General features: G+C 43.6%; 1 protein-coding gene across 2 annotated transcripts in view; it reads left to right on the top strand.

The window, feature by feature from the left end:
* Nucleotides 1-18,639, top strand: part of BCAR3 (BCAR3 adaptor protein, NSP family member) — a 109,805-nt gene that overhangs the window by 20,801 nt on the left and 70,365 nt on the right. For both annotated transcript variants that reach the window (XM_004752575.3, XM_004752574.3), the window contains one exon: nucleotides 13,489-13,528. In XM_004752575.3, the coding sequence (XP_004752632.1) occupies nucleotides 13,489-13,528 (40 nt within the window). The remainder of the gene's footprint in view (nucleotides 1-13,488; nucleotides 13,529-18,639) is intronic.

Raw genomic sequence — 18,639 nt, 5'->3', positions numbered from 1 at the left:
ATCACGAATATGGTGAACTGTTTGTAGCTCTTGACAACCAGAAATGGAAGGTGCATTCCACCCCCCACCCAACCCCGCAGAGCCGTGAGCTTCTGCGGAGGGTGTGCCTCCCTAAAGCAGATCTTTTGGTTTATTCATGAAAGAATATCCCCAAGGTGTGCTGTTTTAGTGAAGACGAACTTCTCATGTCTGTATGTTAACCCTGGAGGAGAATATAAAATATGTACCACCCTTAATCCCGTCTCCTCCTAGTGAAGCCCACTTTAACAGGTGAGGTCAATAAATACATTGTGAGATGTGGGAGAGTGACTCTCATTTATTTTGCAAGATGATGAAACCAAAATACATTTTTCCTGGGTGCACATCTAGAAGTATTAGAGTTATCCATTTTTAAAGCTACATCCCTTTTAAAATTAGCTAAGTCTTGGAATGCTTGGGTGGCTCTTTCAATTAGGCATCTGCCTTTGGCTCAGGTCATGATCCCAGGGTCCTGGGATCAAGTCCTGCAGCAGGTTCCCTGCCCTGCTCTCCCTCTGCCTGCTGCTCCCCCTGCTTGTGAACTCTTTCTCTTTCTCTCTGACAAATAAAATCTTAAAAAAAAAAAAAAAAGACGAAAATACTATATATATAATGAGCCCCTGCCTAGAGTAGGAAGTACCTCTTTCCTGGTCTCTGGGACAGCTATATGGTTCCCAGCATCAGTAAAGAACCTGTCCATCTAATCACATACCAGTTGAGATTTTTTCAAGAAACACCATCTCTCTACTCAGTAGGCCAGCCCTGTTTTACGTGTCCATTTTTTCTCATTTTCCTACAAGCTGATGGAAATGGCCCTGTAGTAAACTCTCTTTCCTCTTGGCGCACTCCCTGATGAACTTCAAACGTGGCATTTCAGACATCTCCAGATTTTCAGGAGGAGCAGCCAGTCCTCAATGTCACTTAGAAAACATCTGGTCTCAGTGAGGCTGGGGAGCCGGGCACAGCCCTGACAGCAGCAATGACCCTGAGGCCACCACAGTTCAGGCACAGGCTTGTGGCTCCTTAATGTGGGGGCCCATCCATCAAAAACATTTCTCTTGTTCCCTCTCTCCCTTCAGTGTTTTTCTTCCCTTGGTGAATTCAGGGAGTGGCAAAGAGAAGGGTTGAGGTCTAGACCTTTTTGCACAGTGGAGAGAAACGCGCGCATGCGCGCGCGCACACAAACACACACATTTGTTCATTCACTCATTCAGACCAACACTTATCATGCAACTGTGCCCTGAGGATACAAGGGTGAATAAAATACAGTCCCTTTTCTTAGCTCACAGTCCCATAAGGGAGATGGACAAGAGTATATGTATTGAACTATAATTATTTGTCGTAAAGTTTTATAATAAAAAAGGAGTGCTGGGGAGCTATTATTCTGTGAGTTGTAGAGGGCAGGGGAAGGAGTGGTCAGAGAAGGTGGGAAGATGGTGGGGATTCAAGGCCTCTTGGTTCAGGGAATTCCAAACAATTTGGATTTACAGAGTGTGAGGAGCAGGATGAGGAGCTGAGGCTGGTGAGATGGGCAAGGCTTAGCACCATGGATATCATCTAATAATAAATGATAAAATGAGGATGCGAGACTGTCCTGCATATTTTACCTGAAAGAACATGATCTAGTGAGAAATACTGTCCAGTGGACACAGACTCCTAGTAGATTTAAAGCCTGTTGCTAGCTCTTTCTTCCTGCCATCCTTCCTTCCCCACATTCTCCCAACCAGGATCCTGAGATGTTGATGGCTATTTATGGTGGAGAATGGAGGGTGAAGGCTCTAGGTTCCAAGGCCATATCCACATATGAATGGGCTACAGCCACCAAATTGCCAATGGAGGGCGAACTTTGTCTCGGTTGTTGGGTTCACCTTCCCTGATTGTGGGACATGCCCTGGTCATGAGTTGGTTAAGAATGGTAAACCAGTAGACCTCGGGGGTTCAGCGATTATTCCTCCTTGGCCCCACCACTTGGGGGAAACAGAAAAACTTGGCCTATGCGTCCCACATATCTCTTTGTCTTGCATTTCAGTTAGGTGTTCTAAGAATGAGTTCATTGTGGTGAATGGGCACCCGCAAGCAAGAACTCTGCCCTTGGCATAGAAGCCTTCTTAGCCACGATGCTCAGTAAGTCTTAGGTAGAAGATTTTTGATGGTGCTTCCTATCTAGGAACTTTGCTGTAGTTCCTTGTAAGGTCTGTAGGGATTCTTTTTGTCCTAATGTGACAGTAAGCATTTGTGAAAAATGACAGTTTTGTTCTCCTTTTTCTGGTTCTTATACCTTTTATTTCTCATTTATCTGTATGGGCTAGGACCTCAGGACAGTAGTGCATAGAAGTAAGAATGGACATCCTTGTCTTGTTTCTGATTGATGGTTTTATTTTAGTAATGATTTTAATTCTTTGCCATTAAAAATAATACTTGCTGAGGGCATGAAAGCCCTCATGGAAGTTCTGTATTTTGTTTGTGAGGAGTTTGATTTTCCCTGCTGAGCTCCCAAGGATGATTTTTTTAAAGTACTTTTTTCTCCCATTAATTAGATGCCTCAAATGATTTTTCTCCCTTAACTTGTTAATGTGGTAAATTGTATCTGTAGGTTTTCACCATTAAACTGACCCTGTATTCCTGGAGTCAACCTAGTGTGATTATGGCGTATATTAATATGTTGTTAGAATTGGTTTCTTAATATTTGATTGAAGGTTGTTTTTTTTTTTTTAAAATGTCTATTCATGTGCGAGATTACACTATATTTCCTTTTACTGACCTTCTCTGTTTTGGGGACCAAAGTTAAAATATCCTCTTTTTCCTCTTTTGGATCATTTTCAAGTAACAAATAATTCCAACATTTGGCAGAATTTGCTAGATAGTAAAACTGTTGGGGCCTGTGGGACGATGTTGAATTACTGATTAAGTTTTTTAAATGGGTTCGAGGGCTCTTCAGATTTCTGTTTCTTTTTGAGTCTATTTAGTATCTTTCTAGGAATTTGTTCATTTATGCTAAGTTTTAAAATTTATTAGCCTAAAAGTGTTCAGAGGATTCTCTTCCTGTGCTCTCTTGTACCTATGGCTGTGCCCTCTTGTCATTCCTAGATTGTTTTGTGCTTTCTCTCTTTTCCCCCAGGTGACATCTGTCAGAGGTTCATTTTATTAGGCTTTCCAAAGAACAAGGCTTTATTTGTTGCTCCCCTGTTGTATCATTTGTTTTATATTTAGTTTTTGTTATGGTTATACATTTCCTTCAAAATACCACTCTTATTGTATCCTAAATATGCTATATTCTACCTTCTGAAAATCTGCTTTGTGAGTTTAATCTAGGTAACAGTTACTGTGTTTAGTGATTTATAGTATTTGGGCTTATCACTGCCTCTTATTCTGTATGTCTGTACTAACTATACATTTTTTCAAACCTATGGGTTTTTAAAAATTGCCTTATCTTGTACTGTCTTTTTAAAAATACCCTACTCCTCATTGAGTGGTAACTTTTAAAATACAATTACTTTATAAAACATAAAGTGAAACAGTACCTTTACTTCTTTTTGAACAATACAGGACCTGAGGACGCTAGCTCTGGTTGTGGCCTTCCACTTGGCTTATATACCATTGTTGCCTTATATTTTAGTTTGTCTCTTTACTATTTTTTAAAAATTTTATTTATTTATTTTGGAGAGAGAGTTAGTGTTTGGGGAGAGGGGGAGATTTCTGAAGCAGACTTCCCGCTGAGCGCAGAGCCTGAAATGAGGCTCAGTCTGATGACCCTGAGAGCCTGACGTGAGCCAAAATGAAGAATCAAGACACTTAACTGACTGAGTTGCCCAGCCATTCCATTCCTTTGTCTTTTCAAAAAAAAATGTGGTAAAGTACACTGATATAAAATTTACCAGCTTAGCCATTTTTAAGTGTACAGTTAATGAACCATGAGTTAATTAGAAACTTTGTGTAAATCGTCCAGGGGTGCCTGGGGGACTCAGTCGGTTAAGCATCTGACTCTTGATTTCAGCCCTGGTCAGGATCTCAGGGTTGTGAGATCAAGCCCTGCATCTGGCTCGGCACTCGTGGAATCTGCTTGCCCCTCCCCCTCTACTCCTCTTCCTACTTGAGTGTGTACACTCACTCTCTCGCGCTCTCTCTAAAATAAATAAATAGAATCTAAATAAATACAATTGTATGCTACTTGTCCTTTGGTGACTGGTTTACTTCATTTAGCACAAAGTCCTCAAGGTTTATCCATGTGGTAGCCTGTGTCAGCATTTCCTTCCTCTTTGAGGCCGAGAAACATTCCATTGTGTATGTACACATTTTGTTGATCCATTCTTCCATCAGTGGATGCTTCGGTTGCTTCCACATTTTGGCTTTTGTGAAGAATGCTAAGAACACGTATGCACAAATATCTCTTCGAAATCCTGCTTTCAGTTCTTTTGGGTATCTACACAGAAATGCAATTGCTGGATCAGATGGTAGTTCTATTTTGAATTTTGTGAGGAACCTCCATACTGTGTCTTCTCGCAGCTGTACTGCTTACGTCCCCAACAACTACGCTTAAGGGTTCCGATTTCTCCACATCTTTGCCGGCACTTGCTATTTTTTTTTTTTTTTTTTTTTTTTTTTTTTTTAACTCCACAGATAACACTTCCGTCTTGTTCTATAGCATCCGTGCTGGTTCGGAGTCATCTACACGGTAACCAGTTACTGTGTGCCTCATTCTCTCAGATCTTCAGCTGTTCTTCTGGCATCCTCTTCATTCTTCCCAAATGGTGCTCTCTGTCTTTATTTATCTAAAACTGTCTTTATTCACCCTTGTTCTTGGTAGTTTCACTGGGAAGGAAGTTTTGCGCTCCTCACGTTCACTTCTGGCTGATGAAGACCCCCATGGCCAACGTAATCCATGGAGGGCAGCCTTCCTTGGCTCTTGGGCTGCTTTAAATCATCTTCTCTCTAGTTTTGATGGTTTATAGTTCCCTTGCGGTGTGTCTAGGTGAGAGTGTATTTTTGTTGAAATACTTCAGAGGATACATTGGGATGCCTGAATCTGAGAATGGGTATCTTTCATTGATTTTGAAGCTTTCCCATCATTATTTCTTTGACGATTGCTTTTTCTCTCTCGAGTCTTCTTCTGGAGTTCTGGTTAAATGTAATTAGGCCTTCTCATTCTACCTTCCACATCACTTTTATATTTCCTATCACCTTTTCTCTCTGTGCTGTGTTCTGTATAGTGTCTTTGTGTATTTGTTTATAGTTTCTTCATAGATTTGTCATATTTTCTTAGGTCATGTTTAATCTATTCTGTAGCGGTTTCTATATTCAGTTTTTATTTTTATAACCATCTGTTTATTCTGAGATCACTTTTTGATTCCGTATTTTTTTTTTAAATCCTACATTGTTATTTTATCACTTATATCTGATATTCCGGTACCTGAAGTCTTTGAGGATCTCAGTCTATTGTTCTTTCTGCTGATTTCAGTGAATGGGGCTTGCTTCCTTGTGTATGTGGTTATTTCTGAAAGGAAATTTATGTTTGACCCCATTTGTGGATATCCTGAGTGGCATTCTGTTGATAAAGTTTCCCCCCCACAAAGTATTTCCACTGTTTCCTTACTGATGGCACCACCAACCCAGACACTTTAATTTCTTAGCTTTGGATTCTCTGTCAAAGCAGGTAGTATAAATTTGAATCCCAACCAACATGAAGGCCGATCTACGGTTACAAGTTCTTGGAGGAGACTCTTATTACTGTCATTTTTTCCATCAGGATTTGTGGTGGAGACAGTAGGTTCCCTTCTTGGTTCCCCTTGCTGGAGAGCATGCTACCTTCTTAATTTTTATGTACTTACTTGTTTTTGCATATTATTTTTGTAGGGCGATATAGTCCCTTTCTTATTGCCTTACGGTTAGCTGCTGGCTTCTGTGGGTTTAGGGCTTACCCTTCCTGCTCTGCTTCTTACCTTCTTGTTCATATTTTGTGTTCTTGATTTGTTCTCTGTTTCTCTATAGGTTTTGTATATGTCTATGCTCCTTGAGGATTTATCTTTCTTGTGACTTCCATAATGCATTTGAAAATATACTTGTAACTTATCATTTAGTTTTCAGGGTATCTGGTCTACCATATTAAGTGAATCAAAGTCCCAGAGTAGAAATTTCTAATTTTCTGAGGCCTTATTTGCATTATATACAAAAGTAGTTTTTTTGTGGTTCAAATTTTCTTTCTTTCTTTTTTTTTTAAGATTTTATTTATTTATTTGACAGAGAGATCACAAGTAGGCAGAAAGGCAGAGAGAGAGGGGGAAGCAGGCTCCCCGCTGAGCAGAGAGCCCCATGGGGGGCTTGATCCCAGGACCCCAAGACCATGACCTGAGCCGAAGGCAGAGGCTTAGCCCACTGAGCCACCCAGGCGCCCCAGTGGATTTAAATTTTCATTTGTCCATGCTTGCCCTTATTTATTTATTAGTTGGCTGCCATGTGACCAATACAGTTCTAAGGGCTTAGTATACATTGGTGAGCAAGACAGAAGTAGCCCTTACCCTCATGGAGGGTACAGTCCCATGGAAAAGCCATAAACAAGCACTGGGTGCTCACAGTGGGGGTGGGGCTGGTGGAGAAGATCAAAGGATTATTACGTAGGACAGGTATTCTCGGGCAGTATCTATGCAGCTATCTTGTTTTGTTGTTCTGTGTTTCCTTCCTGAGTTAACTATTTTTGTCAGTATGAAGGGATCCCTTAAATATTTGTTTCATCATACTTTATGGGAAAGAAAGATTTACATGTTTGTTATTTGAAAGATGTGAGTGACCCTTCTGAAAGTAACTTACTTAGCAGTTGAAAAGGAAGGGACCTTATCTGAGACATTCAGTAGCTGTAATGCTGGCAATCCTACGTGTACTGCTAACCGTGGAAAAAGGGTGGTAATGGGGCAAAGTCTTAGAGATAATTCAGATCCAGATATAGTCTTGAAAGTTCATAAAGTACAATGCTTGAAGCAAAGGTTTTTGCCAGTTCATTCTTGATGACTGTATTGAGATGTGCTAGGCACCATCTTCTTAGTTCCCTTAGAAAGAATTCAGCAAGTGCCCTTACCTCTCTCTTCTCTTTCACCCACTGAAGCCAGTCATTTACCACCATCTGTCTTTTCTCACAGATTTAGAGAAGTCTCCTAAATCTGTACCATCCCTGCTCCCTCTGTCATCCAAACCTCTCCAGCATTGTCTCCTTTGGTCTTCCTGACTCCATGTTGGCCCCTGTGAATCTGTTTTCCACACCAGCACAGGGGGCGGGTTTCTGACACACAAATCCCTGGTTCTGCTGCTGCTTAAGATTTTTCAACAAATCCCACTGCTTTCCTAAGTCTAGACATGTTTACATGGCATCCAAGCCCCGTGTGCTCTGGCTCTGCCTCTTCATCCTGATCTCCCAAACCCCCACTGCTCCTGAGCCTCCCCGCAACCCTGTGCTTCCATTACTTGTTCTTTTATTCATGAATTCAGCAAATGGTTACTGAGCAACTGCTGTGTGCAGAGCCCAGGGGATACCAAAGTGAATAAAGCAGAGAAAGCCTCAGTCTTGCAGGATTATATTCCAGAAAAAAAGACTGTGAGCAAATACACATTTCCTATAATACCAGATAATATGGGAAAAAAATAAAGCCAGATAAGGTGATAGAAGTTGATAGTGGGCCTTCTTTAGATGGGCCTACCCATCTAAATATTAGGTGGGCCTTACTTATATTTCCTTTTAAGGAAAGCTTCTCTGAGGAGGTGTTATTTGTGCAGAGACATGACTGTTGTGAGGGAGAGAGCCTTTGAGAATTGCAGGGAGAACATTCTAGGCAAAGGAACTGAGTAAATGGTGAGCCACAGAGGCAGCAACCAGCTGTCACTAGGGCTTGGAATGAATGAGTAGAATAGCCAGTGAGTGTATTAGTATGCTTTTGCTGAGTAACAAATTACCACAGACTTGGTGCTTTAACACCTGTTTATTACCTCGCAGTTTCTGTAGGACAGAAGTCCCACAGAGCTCAGCTGGCTCTTGGTTACGGGTTTAAAACTCCAGATATTAGCAGCTGTGTTCTCATCTGAGCCCCGGGAAGAAGCTGCTTCCACAGCCTTTCAGGTGGTTGGCAGAACTCAATTCCTTGTGGTTATAGGACTGAGGTCTGTTTCCTGGGTATCTGCCTAGGGCAGCTCCCACATAGAGGCCTCCCAAAGTTCCATGGCATGGACTTTGTCACAGGCCGTGTTGTAACGTCATGCTGGCAACACGGTCTTTCCTGTCCAGGCCCCCTACTTTGCATGGCAGGTCCACTTGGATAGTTGCCAGATCTTGATGTCAGCTGACTGGAGGCTTACACCTGCAAAATCCCTTCAGATCAATGCTGATGTTAGTGTTTGGTTGACTCTCCAGGAGATGGGGCTCTTGTTGGGGGACATCTTTAGAATTCTGCCCTCCCCAGTGAGGTTGGAGAGCTGGCAGGGACCATGCCAACCAGGGCCTCAAATGCTCTGGTGAGGACTCTAGGGTTTTGTTCTGATCAGATGGGAGTTATCAGAGGATTTTAACTTAGGGAAGGATCATGCTGGCTGCTGTGGTTTCCCAGGTGCACCACAGTGTCCCATGTCCTTGTGTGTTTGCACATGCTTCTCCCATTGCCTGGACATTTCTCACCTAGCTCAGTTAAGAGCTAAGCTAGCTCACAACTTCTTCACCTGGTGAGTCCCTACCTAATCCTCAAACCTTAGTTCAAAAGTGGCCTGAAAAGCCTCTCTATGGTGTTTCCTTCCTACCGACACCAACTTGAGTTGTGCCGGGTCTGTTGATCTGTCTTCCCCACTTGCCTGCAGCTTCTCTGGGAGCAGAGCCTTTGTCCCTGATTCCTCTGTTTCCATTGTCTGGTCTACAGCATAGCATGTTGCAGATGCTTGATGATGTTTGTGGGATGAATGCAAGAACTGTGGAGATATTGGGAGTGAAATAGACTCGCCCCTACTCTTGAGTCTCTCACCTTGTCAAGGAGAGACCATAGATGAGTAAATACACACTAGAATGAATCAGAATGCAAATACCATGCCATGTGCACCAAGGAGAGCTGCCTGCTCTGTGGATTACTGGTGTGCATGGAGTTTAAGGGGAACCTCTATTCTACTCAGTCTGGAACAGTTGGATCTGTTGGATCTGTTGCATGAGAGAATCCTCTTATTACAAACGATTCCTCTTTGTTATATCCAGAAGGACATTTGTTTGGCAACACTGTTAGCCATTAATTTATTCTATAATATTTAAAAAAGTCAAAACATTTATTCATTTAAAACATTCTATAATTTAAGACAGACATAGGGTTCTTCATTTCCTCATCTGTATTCTGCTCACTCAGAAAAGATCTGTTAGTGAAATCTGGCTTATATATTCAAGACAGAGAACCTCTTAACTCAACATAGTAAACGTGTAGATCAAGTGTCCTTTTCAGAAGGAGGAACTATTAACCTGGTTACTAATGAGAAACAAACCAAAATAGTAAATACATCATTTATGTGACTCCCAACTGTTCATCCCTCGGTATGAACCTAAGAAAGCAGGACCCTAGAGAGACTGTTTTAACCCAAGTTATTTAAAATGTAATAAACATAAGAACAAGATCGCAGGAGGGTCCAGTTTCATTCTGCTGCTTTCCTGCGGTCTGCGGGCCCTGCGCGGCAGGGCAGCATGCCTGACCGAGGGGCCGTGGGCGCCTGCCAGCCTCGCCAGTTGTAAAGGGAGATGCGTAGAACATCATAGATTCTCAAGGGTGGGGATTCATAATTTGCATAAGCAAAAAAAATTTTTTTGAATCTTTTCATTTATATTGCCAAGTTCCTCTGTTTGTTTTCTAGTGATCTCTGTTGGAGAATATAAATCTGTGGCTTAAGGAGTGTTTGCTGCAGAGACTTGTATGAATAATTGGATATTCTATTTCAAATTAGAGGCTGGGGCTGCAGGGCTAACTGCTATGTTTTCTAGCTCCTATCTCCTTTTGGCTAGCTGGGATGAGGTGGAGGCCGAGAGGGGAGACATAGCCCTTCTGCACTGAAACATAATGTTTTTTAGATTGAAAAAAAAAAAAAAAGAAATAGAAGCTAGCTATTAAAAATAAACATAATTTAGTTCAGGGCAATGATTTTTTAAGTTTTTGGATTCGTAACACACTCTTGGTTTTACGATACTCTCTCCTGTATTCCTTCCTTGCCTGTCTAAAAAGGATGAGGAGAACATGAGGATCCTCTAGGGCACCCCCGGGAGTCCTGAGTTAGAATTGTAAGACGTTTGGATTCCCCTCTGCTCTTGTAGCAGAATGAACAAGGTTTCCTTCGCAGAGTTCATTTTGGGGTCAGGGTCAAAGAGGACTTCGGTCTTTTCCCTCATCAGAGCCTCCCTGTTTCCTTCTCTTCTGCCCAAAGAAGTATGTGGTGGAGGATCAAAGAGGAACACAGGAGGGGAACCTGAGTGGCTCAGTTGGTTAGGTATCTGACTCATGATCTCTGGGTTGTGAATTCAATCCTATGTTGGGCTCCACGCTGGGTGCAGAGCCTACTTTAAAAAAAAAAAAAAGGGCACCTGGGTGGCTCAGTGGGTTGAGCCGCTGCCTTCAGCTCGGGTCATGATCTCAGGGTCCTGGGATCGAGTCCCGCATCGGGCTCTCTGCTCGGCAGGGAGCCTGCTTCCTCCTCTCTCTCTCAATGCCTGCCTCTCTGCCTACTTGTGATCTCTCTCTATCAAATAAATAAATAAAATCTTTAAAAAAAAAAAAAAGGCATACAGGAAGTTTCTCTGAGGTGGGGAGGGGGGCATTTTGGACAACACCCCAGGCTCTTTGGTGCTGGGCTCTGTGGATGAGAGAGCAAACGCTGCCCTGCTTCCAGGAGATCTTGTCTCTGAGTGGGGACCCTGCTAATCAGTGCTGCCTTAGGAACCACCAGGTACAGCTCCAGGCCTAGTCTGTCTGTGTTGGTTACCTTACCTCTTCCCAAGAGAACTTGAAGGCCCTGTTCTGAGAGAACTAGTTCAGAGAGTTTCCAGGTACATCTGTAGAAAAAGGAAGAAAGGAACGTTTCAGCTTTCAGAGGTGAAAGGAAAAGTATTTTAGAGCAAAATCTGGTGAGAAGAGCAGATCCTGGACAAAATTCAAAAAAAAAAAAAAAAAACACTAAAAGAATGACATTTGAGCACCGAAAAAAAGGAGAATTAAAATGACAACAGTGACTATATGATAGTCTTGGAATTTGGCAAATATTTTCCAAAAAATGAATGGAATGAAGCTCAAGGAATAGCTAAATAATAGCTATTAAAAATATTAATACATATTTTTAAAATTTCTATTTAATTTCTAATACCAGTAATCAGTAGGTATAACCCACGTGAACAAAAGCTCCTTGGGGTCCTTAGCATTTAGAGTGTACAGAGATCCTGAGACCAAAAAACATTTGGGAACCACTGATTTCAGCCCCCCCCCCCACATTCCTATCCTGTTTATCCATGCATTAAGACATGGGTGTATGAATGTATATAATGCACATTTTTAAAATGTACATAAACAGAGAAATGTGAAGATGAGAACAGCATTTCGGTGCTTATAGCATCTTCCTGCCTATACAGGGCCAGACCTCTGGGCCAGATGATTAGCCTAAGACTGATAGCTATAAGCCTGAAATGTTAATTCAGGAGAAAACCAGGGGTTTAAGAGCTTAAAAGGGAGCACAGCCAAAGTGCCCACGAAGTTTTTTGTCACCGATTAGGTGGTTCCGCGGATGCAAAGCCTGATGACATTGACACAGTGTCCAGGACATGTAGCCCAGGTGGTGACTGGGCACAGCCCAGACTCCAGTGCTTTGGGAAAAGATGCCTGATAAATGAACTTGAAGGCAGAGAATTTTCAGGCTTCAAAGCCTGGTTTATATCCCTCTTTAATGGGAATGCACTCAGGGATGGTGGGCTTATGCTGGTCTCAGAGCCTTTGGCCCTCTGAGGGCCCATGCTTCAGAGCCTCATCCACTGCCATGGAGAGGAGCATCTTGGATGCCAGCCTGCCTCCACACAGGTGCCCCCATTTGCAGCCCTGAAGGGACAGTCATACCAAGCCAAGCATGGCTTTGGGGGTTGCATCCATTTCCACAAGATGGTGGTATTCCTGAGCCAGGGGGTTGGGACTCCTTGTGCTCAGGCAATGACCAGAATCCTCCCTTATCCCGGGAAGAAAGGTTGCCATCTTGCGGGGTCTGTCCACCACCAGGGGTTAGGGGTGGTGCCCACCCTTGCAGAGGAAGCTGCTTGTTGGGGGTGTTTGTGAGGCACCTGTTCTTTCTGTGGCTACACTAAGACCCTCTCCATGGAGAAGACTGCCCTCACAGGCTTCTGAGCCAGTCTGCCCTCTCAGAAAGGATGGCGTCTTTGCAGGGATGTGTTGTGTTCTTGAAGTTTAAGTTTCTGAAGGCAGCTAGCTGTCTTTTCATATGCTCTGTTGAGAGACGACCTCACTATAACTCTGCAGGCGCTCCCAATGGGCCACTCTCAAGTCTCCTGCTCCTCTCCTTTGCCCTAGTCGGTTCTTGTCATTTCTGGAAGAAGTCAGCCTTCTCAGGGCCACCTGCTGCTGTTGACTTGTAATTGTCTGAGTAATCCTGATGTCGTATTATGACAGACCCGAGCAGATGTTAGATGGAGAGGGAACCGTACGGGGGCACCAAACAGAATGAGGACGACCTGCTCCACTTGACACCAGGGGTGGGGGGTAATCAAGGTAGCAATGAAAAGAAAAAGAGAGTGGGCGCCTGGGTGGCTCAGTGTCCTGAGATCTCAGGGTCCTGGGATCGAGTCCCGAATCAGGCTCTCTGCTCAGCGGGGAGCCTGCTTCCTCCTCTCTCTCTGCCTGCCTCTTTGCCTACTTGTGATTTCTGTCAAATAAATAAATAAATAATCTTAAAAAAATAAATAAATAAAAGAGAGGAAGACGTGGTCTAGAAGCAGAGCTGGGTCTACAGACTCCATCTTCTGCCCCTGCAACTGGGTGACCTTAGGAAGCCACTGGGCCTGCATGAGCCTCTGTCCAGAGGACCCCTCATTTGGGCTTCCACCTCTGCTTCCCACCCACCTCTGTCATCCTTGCTGTTCTGTGCTTCAGATATTTAGGCTAATTTTTGTGCTCAAGTGAATGTAGAATTAGCACCTGAACTAGTCTAACATTTGGAGCCTGACTGTGATGAGAAAGCCCGTGGAGCTTCTAGGTGGATTAGGGCGGTGTCCTACCCCCTAGCCTTACCCCCAGCACACACTGCAAAAGGGATCTGTGTCTGTTCTAACTTCCTCATCTGTCTGCTCTGAGTACTGCCGGGGAGGTGGGCCGGTCTTAATAATTTGAAGGAACAGGGTGACAGGGTAAACATGCTGTTGGATACATTTTACTCAGCACAAGAATGCATTGTTCCCAATTGTTCTCATACTGTGTTTTCTCTTTCCAGGGATCAGCATCTTCTGGACCCAGCTCTGGAATATGTGAAGGTAGGAAACCAGGATTTAACGTGGAACTAGGAGCCTGTGTAATAGATTTCCCATTTTTACCACAGTGTTGCCAAATAATGCTGCATTCTGGCCTGTGAAGAAAACTGCTCAGATTGGAACAACCAGGGGGTAATTTGACTCTTGGGCCTTCAGTAACTTTTCTAAGGGTCTTACATCATCCTATCATAGGTCTATGTTCCTTTTCCTCTTATCTGAAACCCTCAGGGCTAGATGGGTTTTAGAATTCAGAATTTTTGGAAAGGTAATATGGTACACATCTATAAGACTCTCAGAGGCGTCTAGCTAGGGTCAACATTCCAGACTCAAAGCCATTATTTCAGCAGTGAGATGTGAGAATATTCACACAAAGTGGGATAGACTACAAATGATTTTATGTAGCTCAGCTCACGCTTTGCCACCAAATGACGTCAGGTTTGTTTTGCTGCCAAATGACTTAAAATATTTCCGTTTTCAGAGTGTTTTGACTTTGGGGAGCTGGTAGATAATGAATTGTGAGCCTGCGTTTATCCTCAGTGGAGGACTGCAGGCTCCCTGAGGTTTTCTGAGTCGGCCTTCCTGACAGCCACCGTCCTGTGTAGTAGTAGCTCATTTAGGACCAGGAGCTGTGGTCATGTGCTGCTTTCCAGTGGGGCTCACATTCATTGCTTCTAAACTGTCAATACTCTGAATCAATGATTTCCTTCTGAGCAGAAAGAAAAGATGCCTTTTACCAGCACCCCCAAGCCCCCATATTTTGGCGTGTGTATGTTTGCTTTCTTTTATTTTTGAGAACTGAAACCTGGTACTTACTACAGAAAAGAGAACTCTGATTTGTCACACTTAGCTTCTTGCATTATGACAACATACATCCTTAATTTTTAGGAGAAATCATGGCATGTGCTAAGTTTGAAGGGGCTTGTGTCCTAGGAGCCACATTCCATCCTCTTTATTTCAAGGGCAGTGTCACAGTTTGGGAGTATTTAGGCCTGTTACTTTTTTGTGTTCCTCTTGGCATATCTTCTCTCTTTAGACCAGAGGATGGATGATAAAGGAGAAAGCTATAGTAGAATCACTTAGTCACTTGAAGTAGTCATAATAAAGCTTGTTGGAATGGAAGTGGGTATTCCTTTCTCCTCTCTCATACCCAGTCTGTCTGAACTGTAGTATCACTGCAGCAAATGTAAAATCCTAAGCCTGCATGGCTGTCATGTCAGAATCACAAGAGAGCTTTAGAAAGGATGTCTGTGTGCCTCCTGCATGCAACAACCAGTGTTTTTCTGCAGGTTGTACACTGCAAAGCATCAGTTGGCAGGGGGGGGGGGTGGTGGCGGTGGTGGTGGCTGCTATTCACAGAGACTATGCTTTGGGTTGAGCATGACATAAGAACTGTGCCCTAGAATTAGGCAGTGTGTAAATCACAGCAGCCCGTTAAAAGCACCCATGTCATCTTTCTGAAAGTGGCTGTCTCCCGCTGCAGGCTTCCGTACTCCAGGAACCTGGTTTTTCTTTCACAGTATCCAAGCCTTTAAGATAATCCGGTGATGAATTCTAAAGCTAAACGTAGATTCTGGAATGATCTGTTTTAGTATTCTTTAAGCTATTCTGTCTCATTCATGAATGTCGTTCATACTAAGTTGAGTTGCATTGAGGGGGAAAATATACTGGGACTCTCAGTGGCATCTGTCTTGCTAGGCAGTCCTTGTCTTCCCCAGCAGTGAGATGTGATGGGACCGCCCTCGGTGGCTTGAAGGCACTTCTTTCCATGGACCTGCTGAGGTGTTCTGAAGGTCACTCTTTGCTCCCAGCCTTGTTTGAGTCTAGTCAGGGCTTTATAAAGGAAGTCTCTGTGCTCCTCCTAGATGCATCACATAAATATCTATTTTATTTTATTCTCCCTTTGCCCCTGGTTTGAAGGGATGGTTTGGGGATTTATTGGGCAGATGTGGAGTATTTTCATTTGCTTCTATGGGCGCTGAAGTTCGGAAAGCATGTTCATGGACCCATGAACATGGGTCTAAATGGACCTCAAGGTCTAAATGGACCCATGTGTCCTGCTTCTTGGGCCAGTGAAGGCTCCTCCTGGCATTCCTCAGACTTGGCTGCCCTCTCAAGCCTGGCTGATGAGTCCGTGTCTCGAAGGCCTTGTAAATCAGTGCCAGGTGGTACCTCGTGATTTGGAGAGTGACTGAAAATAATCAAGGGATGTGAGACAGTTGTAGGTAAACTGGAATGCAGTTTGGTGCCCCCTGGCTTTGAGCTGTTACTTTCGTACGAGCTTCTGGTGCACTTAAAGCTTCTGGGACGTGTAGAAAAGTAAAGATTCTTTGCAAAATTCATTACATTAGGTTGGGTCCCCTTCTGGTAGAGTTGGATTTATCAACCTGAAAAAAACTGAAAAATCAAAGGAGCACATTTTTAGGGACCTCTTAATGGGGGTGGTCTGATGGAGAGTCTTCACAGCAGTGGAGGCAGCCAGATGTGGCCCGACAGACAGCAGCTTTCATCCTGTGGAGAAATCCAGTCCCAGGTCTCTGTTTTCAGATGCCTTCTCCTTCCCATGGAAGACTTTCTAACCATCCTCACCTGGTTTTCCCAGTGCCCAGGATGGAGAAAGAGAGAGAGATGATGATGAATCAGTGGATCCATGTATTTATCTGTCTATCTGGGAATGGCTCTGCTTCTGTGTGCCTGGGGGAACTGAGGCACTGGGAGCGGGGTGGAGGGTGGGGCTGCAGTATTGGGACCGAGAGAGCTAGGTAGAGAATGAATCCAAAATTCACTTCGGTCCGGTTTGTACTCTGTGTTCTCCTAACACTCTGTGCAGTCTGTATCGTGGCACATTAATCCGGAGTAAAAGGGGACCGGTCTGCTGTTGCTAGGCTACCAGCAGCTCCTCTGTGCTGTGGATGGAGGGAAATGTGTGCGGGCAAGCAGAGAAGCCCCAGGCTGATGGAGGTTCTTTTTCTTCCTGCTGCCTCCCAACAGCACCTAGACCCTACCCGCTGAATTCCATGTTTGGATGTGATCAGAAAGTTAGAGCAGCTCCAAAACAGCCAGAGGATTTTGGAAGCTCATTTGCTGCTATGTCTGTCTCTGTAATTCTGTTAAATAGAGGAGTTTTTTTTTTTTTCTTTTTCTAGTTTTGCCTTATTTTTTGAGCCCTTGCTTCTCCCTACATTTTTTTTTTTTTAAGATTTTATTTATTTGATAGAGAGAGTGAGCCAGAGAGGGAACACAAGCAGGGAGAAAGGGTGAGGGAGAAGCAGGCTTTTCACCAAGCATGGAGCCCGGATGTGGATGCGGGGCTCTTCCCAGAACCCTGGGATCATGACCTGAGCCATTGAGGTGCCCCTCCCTACTTTTAAAATTCCCCCACAGTAGTTCAAAACATGATCATCTTGAAAGTCTGATTTTAACTGGTTTGTGTAATCATGAGGTCTTTTGCTGTAATGAAATACAATCCACTCTCTTTTTCACTGCAAAAGAAACCACTTCTTCCAGGTTGGAAAGCAGAAACATTTACCGCACCTCCGCCTTCCTCCTGCTCTTTAGTCATTTGTGACTTTGCTTAGTGGTGTACAGCTCTGGAATTTTCCTCTGCGTACCTAGCATACCTTACCGGGGATAAAAACTTTCTTTCTTTTTTTTTTTTTTTTTAAACAGAGGAAATAGCTTTTGGAGGAAATAGCTGCAGGCAAAATTGTGAGGAAGGCTTTATCTTCTGGGCTGTTTGACTTGTTCAGTGCCCTGTTCCGTTTTTGCCATGTTTTTACCCCCATTGCAATGTATTTATTCAGTGTCGTTTCTTAGACCTGTGTCAAGTAACTGCTTAGAACATTTGATAAAATAATTGTACTAAAATGTGAACAAATGATAATAGCTCAGGGTGTTAACCTTCCCAGATCAGACTCCCAAGTTATACAACCCTGAAGAACCCTCAGGGAGAGGATCCCCGTCCACCCTCTGTGCCTGTGGACTTACTACGTTCTTTCTAGAGGCGCCATCTTGTCACAACTAGAACATCAGGGGATGGGTTAATGTCCTTTGAACATTTTTAGGGTCCTCTAGACCTGTGATAGGCTAAAGGGGAAAGTTTTTTTTAGCAAGTGGGAAGGGTTTCTTAATCTATCCATTCTTGATATCAGTCAGTATGAGTGGAAGGGGCGTGTTGATTGGAACATGTGTCTCAGACATTAAGACCAAGGATGTGAGAGCTAATAAGTGCGGGTCTATCATAGTACCTCACAGAATTGGGGACGCACCTCAACACTCCTCCATCTGCTCTCAGATCCATTATGCTTTCACTTTTGTAACCCCTTCTTGAACCTACAAAACCTACTTTCATTTTCACTCTTTATCATTCTTTTCACTCTTTTCCTGGGGCTACTTTTTTAGGCTTCAAGAACTGTCTCCCCATATACTAAATGTTATGAATTCATATTATTTCTCGTCATTTCCCCCTTTGTACCTGTCTTCCTTATAGACTGAAGATTCTTTCTAGCTTCTTCACATACAAGCCTTACAGTCATTTTAATAAAGCATCTCTTTTCTGGGAATGGTTTAAAGTGTATTTTTTTAGGGAGGTGGTGATTGGGGCAGAGCTGGGTGATTTTTCCTTTAAAAGAAATGTTTATGATAGATTTTTCATTTTTAAAGGCCCTTCAGAAAGATAAATTAGAAAATAAACCCAAGTAGAAAAGAAAATCCGGATGACTGTTTTTCAAATTAGCCAAGATGTAGGCAAGCCCATTTACGTGGCCAGGCTGTCAACAGCGCCCTGCCTGTGGACAAAGGCCTGCTCTCCAGGCGACCGCAGTTAGCAAGTGTCAAGACGGAATGCAGCCTTTTGTCCCTGGTTAGCCTCCTAGTGAACAAATATCCTTTCTTTTATAGGCAGCCTGGGTGGATTCTTGCTAGAACCACTTGTGAGCTTTTATGAAACGATCTGCAGTTTCTGAGCTTTGCAGGCTGGGAGAAGGGACAGGACTGGAGCCATTATCCTGCGTGGGGACCTGCACCTCTGACGGATTCGTCCCCTCCCTCCCCGTGCCTCAGCCCCCGCCACCTCCCCACGCAGTGCGCCAGGAGCAGCTCCCCAGCCTGAGTGCTTT

Source organism: Mustela putorius, unplaced genomic scaffold (genome assembly GCF_011764305.1).
Source record: "Mustela putorius furo isolate JIRA1106 unplaced genomic scaffold, ASM1176430v1.1 tig00003853_pilon_pilon_pilon, whole genome shotgun sequence".
NCBI lineage: Eukaryota > Metazoa > Chordata > Mammalia > Carnivora > Mustelidae > Mustela > Mustela putorius.
This window is presented reverse-complemented; position numbering and strand designations above follow the sequence as displayed.